The sequence below is a fragment of the Condylura cristata genome, unplaced genomic scaffold (assembly GCF_000260355.1).
Source record: "Condylura cristata isolate star-nosed mole 26May11 unplaced genomic scaffold, ConCri1.0 scaffold00013, whole genome shotgun sequence".
NCBI lineage: Eukaryota > Metazoa > Chordata > Mammalia > Eulipotyphla > Talpidae > Condylura > Condylura cristata.
This window is the reverse complement of record NW_004567114.1, coordinates 15,897,035-15,902,568: the sequence shown is the minus strand read 5'-3', so window position 1 is coordinate 15,902,568 and position 5,534 is coordinate 15,897,035. Positions and strand designations below refer to the sequence as shown.

At 31.5% G+C, this 5,534-nt stretch overlaps 1 protein-coding gene across 1 annotated transcript in view; it reads right to left on the bottom strand.

The window, feature by feature from the left end:
- Positions 1–267: 267 nt before the first annotated feature.
- GTF2A1 (general transcription factor IIA, 1, 19/37kDa) overlaps positions 268–5,534 on the bottom strand; it is a 35,350-nt gene continuing 30,083 nt past the window's right edge. Inside the window, exon 9 of the mRNA XM_004681649.2 lies at positions 268–4,412. Coding sequence (XP_004681706.1) covers positions 4,305–4,412 — 108 coding nt within the window. The 3' untranslated portion in view covers positions 268–4,304. The remainder of the gene's footprint in view (positions 4,413–5,534) is intronic.

Below are 5,534 nucleotides of genomic sequence, written 5' to 3'. Positions count from 1 at the left end.
TTTGTTGTAAATTTAGCACAAATGAAATTCCTATGTACCTGGAAAATAGTTATTCTTTTAAAAACCTATTAAGAATTTGTAACATAACTTTAAAAAAAATCACAAACACCCTACCTTACTTATTTTAAAGGTGCCCAGAATTTAATGCTGTATTTAAATAAATGGAACTTCTTAACAATGTAAAATACGTTTCTTTTTAAACTATGGCTTTGTTCTCTATATATCAAATGTTCTACACACCAATAAAGGAATCAACATTACTTTTTTTAAATAACATCTTTAATTAAAGTTTTTGCAAAGGTAAAATATTAAACTTAAAATAGGTCTTAGTACATCAAAATACTAAGTTCTCTAATTGTATCCCAAGATGGTCTTTAAAACATAATATCCCATATATCACAGAAGAGCAACTTTGATCTGCAATTGTACAGAATGAATTTTACAAACATAATAAATATATTTACGCCCTTACACATAACAGTATGTACAACAGCAGTTGACAATAGTAGCTCAGAACAGCAAAAAGGATTAGACCCTCCCCCAAATTGTAGCTGTAGATTGGACCAACTAAAGAAACCTTGACTGAAATAGTAGTTACTAACAAAGTAGTTCTTCCCTTAAAAGAGAAGAAAAGGTTTCTCTTGTTCCTCAAAATAAACTATTAGGCTCGGTGTACTCTTCCTTAAGCCATAGAAAATGACAAAAGATAGACTAAGGCAGGCTTAAAAAGGGAATAGAAACTTCAGAATAATTTCCATAGCATAATAGATTAAAATGCAAAACAGCCTAACATAAACCCATGAAGAAATACATAAAACTTTTTTAACCAATGAATTCAAAATCTGAAATAGCTGATTCAGACAGATAGGTGATAGACATATATGAAATAAAGTGAAAATGTACAAAGATGGATCAATAAAATATTACATTGCACAAAAGCTCAAAAAAGTTCAAGATGAAGTAATCTGAAAATATAGGAAATTTTCTCAAGTGGAAGAAAATGCTAGGTTATAAAGGGACCTCCCAAAAGGAAATTATGTCTATTTTCCTATACAAGGCATATTTTTACCTTCTGAAAAGAATGGTGACATTATTGCTATAAGATAATCAAAAGTTACTTTGAAGGAGATAACCCTTTTCATTCTTCCATAAAAGCCAGAAAAAAATAGAAAACCAAGTCCTTGATTTTCACTATAGCAAAAGAAAATCTTTATACAAAAGGTATATTTTTGTGTTCTTGCTTTCTAAAACCTGAATCTATTAGAATATGCTCTTCAAGAATACATTTTAATCACTATACACACTGCTCAAATCTTGATGTATTCCTAGAAGAATAACATCAAGGTGGCTTTGATTTTAAGAGGCAACAATATAAATGTTACAATGGCATTTAATTAACAGAAAGAAATGTGAACATTTAAAAAAATATAAAAGTCCAATATAAAGATCCCCCTCATATAACAGACATTTCACTCCAGAAACTAATTGCACATTAAAGAATCACTTTAGCCAAATGTGGTACTCCACAGAAATTAAATGTGCTCTCAGGCATTTAAAGGGTCTGATTATCCAAATCACCACCAAGAGAACAAATACTGAAAGGCACACATTTCCACATTTTACCTAGTCTGTTACAGACCACTGTTGATTAATGTTTTTTTTTTTTTTTTGAGTAAAAGGTGCCATCAACATCTGTGCAAATCTAAACAAATCCTCTTCTGAAATCTTTCCTTATTTCATTAATACCAAGTCTGAACTATCTCCCTTCTATGAATAAACATGCTGTTTTCATTCTAAGATTTTGAAAGTGGGAATCCTTACCTTTTCAAAGGAATGACACTTTTATGAAACCTAATGAAATGATTTGTTAAATACAATGTTAAAAACATGATTAGGACTTCAAGTACAATAAAAGGTAAGTGGCATAAAGCAAGCCACTACAAAAAAACTAAAACATGCTATTTGATTAAAAAGGAACACGATGCAGTAATATATAAGAGCACAATTTGGTATGCAGTATTGTTTGGACCGGCTTTCAGAAATTTCACAGGTAAAAGAAAAGCATTTGCCAAGTATGCCATAATTAATATGCAATACACAGATGCAAATACAAATGATTATTTCCTGCTTCATAATAACCCTAATGAGCCACTCTGAAAGCAGTGGTTGTTCGTGTTTGAAAATGGTCTAAAAACAGGCCAGTATATAACTCTACTATGAATGCAAATGTTCGTCTATATAGAGGGCCCAAAAGATGAGCTGAATATCATATAGTAAGCCAAGGTTCAGTAGCATAAAAACTACTAGACAGCCAAAGGGTTTCAATCAACACTGCAGCACTGCTAAACTTTTATAGGTAGTTTAGGTCATTGACTTCTTCATTGGGTAAATACAAACTTGCTAGGATCTATACTGTAGGGCAACTAAACAACAGGACTTCTGTGATTTCACTCTCTCCCTTCTCTTCTCACAGTCTCATTAATAAAAGCAAAATACTCTGCTCTGAGAGTAGTGGAGTAAACAAATAAATCTCCCCTCTAAAAACTAAATTACTGTAGTAAAAAATAAAAACCGTCTCACCAATTATAACATCTAAATAAAACTTTTAACTACTAGCTTGCTAGAAATCACCATTTACACCAAAGTTCGGAACATAAGTTAAAGGGACCAACGGCTAAATGAGGTGGGAAATAGTCAAGAAAAAAAATTTCATTAGTTTTTTGAGAAGTTTAAAGATCTGTGTTAAAAACAATATATAATAATAGCTCACAGTTTTTCTTTGCAATGTACTTTAAAGTGTTTCTATGTTACTTCTGGAAACACAAAAAGTAAATAAAAGACAAAAATGGAAGACTAGAATAAATCAATATACAAGTAACTTAAACACATGTGAATTGTCAAGATAAACTAGAGTCAGTTGTAAGAACACAGAGATGAAGACAAGTGTTCTTACAGTTCTCCAGGCAACTAGCTCACACTGAACACAGCAGTGCCAGATTGCTCTTTAGAGCCTTTTAGAGAATACAGAGCTATGCATTCTTAAGATACATATTAAATTTCTATTTTTAAAATACAAGTCAGATTTCTAAGCTTTCTTCCCAATGTGCAAACCGGAGCCCACGTTTATTACAATGGCCTAGAAGAGCCACCAAAGGAGAGGTAAATATGTGTTAGTGGCCCACTCCCTCTACTCCCCAAAATTTCCCCATCAAATTACAAAGTTGTATTTTTCAAAATTTGTTCAATAATAGATTTTGAAAGTTTTTACTAGTAAACACAAGAAACTTTTATAATTACTAAATTGTTTAATAAAAATTTAGGTCCTTAACAACTGCTCTTGCTTCAATCAATGCACAGAATCTGATGTTTAGCTTAAAGTGGCTAAGCATGTGTATAAGCTTATACTTCAGTCCAACAGGGAAATCCATTCAGAAGTATACAATTTTAGCAAAGATGGTATATTTGTGAAGCAAAACCTATTCCTGTTGAGTATGTTCGTGTCTATGTGTGTGTGTTTTAGGAGTGGGACTAAAAGAAAATCTTTCTGCAAGGAAACTGAAGTTGTCATTTTAATTCTGACCAACTTAGATGGGATCCAACTCTTTAAATTACATTTAATAAGTACAAAAACCTAATTAAAATAAATATCCAGTCATGGGTTAAATTTTATCTCCAAACTGTGATCACTGTTTACTTCCTTTAATTCTTAAACAGATGTTTCATAAAGCAGGGAAGGAAGAGGTATATAGTACTGAGAGAGAGTAGTAAGTAAAAATATTTAAGACCTATTATGAGAGTTGAAATTGTTTCCTTATACAAGTGAATTAAAGTTCAACACCATAATTCTTACCCTTTTGTAAAAAGCTTACAGGCAATTTTTAGCAAATATAACCACATACAATAAGCAGTTTCAATTCCATCTATCAAAAGGGAAGTTTCTTCAGTTCATTCCAACAAGTATCTTCTGATTGAACCCAAGTTGGAAGAAGGAATATAGACAAAGCTTTACATGCTAATTAGCGGTGGCAGGTACCTGTATTTAAAATCGACAATTATGGTTTACCTACACAAAACCCCAACCTCCCACCCTCAACAACCCCAGGTGCTACAGTTCCATGGCTTGCCAGTTAGAAGTAGTGTCTATGTTGTCAAGGTTTCTTTGTTCCAGTAGCTTTGCTTCTACTGCTCTTTTCTGACATGCAGAAATTAAGTTTTGGTTGGTGTGTGTCCCAAGTTTGAAACTGTCCACTTTAAAATGTTTTAAGTTTCTTTTGTATTACTTATAAAAGAAAAGACGCATCTCTTCACCATTCTGCATCTCCAATGGCTTTGGAAAATATATAATCTCTTCCATTGAGATTCATAATGCCATCTTTGAGATGAAATTTCCATTTGTTTTTACTTCTGTGTATCTAAATAAACAAAAATATGAGATATGATCAAAACACAATAAACAAAAATATGAGATATGATCAAAACCCATTCATACACCAAAAAATTTATTATTAAATTGCAATTTTTTTAATGAAATATGATTTATATGACATTGTGTTAGTTTCAGGTATGCAATGATTTGCTATTTCTATACATTGTGAATTGAATAATCACCTAAGCCTAGCTAATATCCATTATCATCCATAGTTAAATTTTTGTTATGAGAACTGTGATCTACTCTCAGCAATTTTCAAATATGTAATGTAATACTGTTAACTACAGTTACCATGCTGTGCATAATATTCCTAAGACACTGATTTTATAACTAGAAGTTTGTGCCTTCTGACAATCTTCATTTCTCTTACTGCCTCAACCCTTATATCTCTGGTAACCATCATCTATTAATAAAGTTAATGCTTTAGATTCTACTTGTAAACATAATCATACAATGTTCATCTTTCTCTACCTAGCTTGTTTCACTTTCATAATGCCCTTGAGGTCCATCCAGGTTGAAATAGTGAAGAGTTCCCCTTTTTAATGCCTAAATAATATTCCATTGTGTGTCCATATACACGTATCACACACTTTCTTTATCCATTCTTCCAGCGATAGACAACAATTATTTCCCTATCTTGACTACTGTAAATAATGTCATAATGAACATTTAGTTAAATGTTTTAATTTTCTTTGCACAAAAGTTTTCTTTACGGGCTCATCATTTTTAATTTCTTATTTTTTCGATAATAGCTATTTTTACAGGTATAAGACAAACTATTGCTGTTCATCTTACTGTGGTTGTGATTTGCATTTTCCTGGTTATTAGTAATGTCTTAACACTTGTTTATGTAACTGTTGGCCATCAGTCTTTCTTCTTTCAAAAATGTCTATTCAAATCCGCTGCCCATTCTTTAACCAGTTGGTTTTTTATTATTTGCTTTTTATTAATGTGTTTTAGACATTAATCAGATATGACTTGAAAATATTTTGCTAAGTTGCCTTTTCAATTTGTTGATGGTTTCATTGCTAAGCAAAAATGTTTTAATTTAATGTAGTCCCAAAGGTGCTTACTTTTGCTTTGGTGTCAAATAATTTTTTTTTTA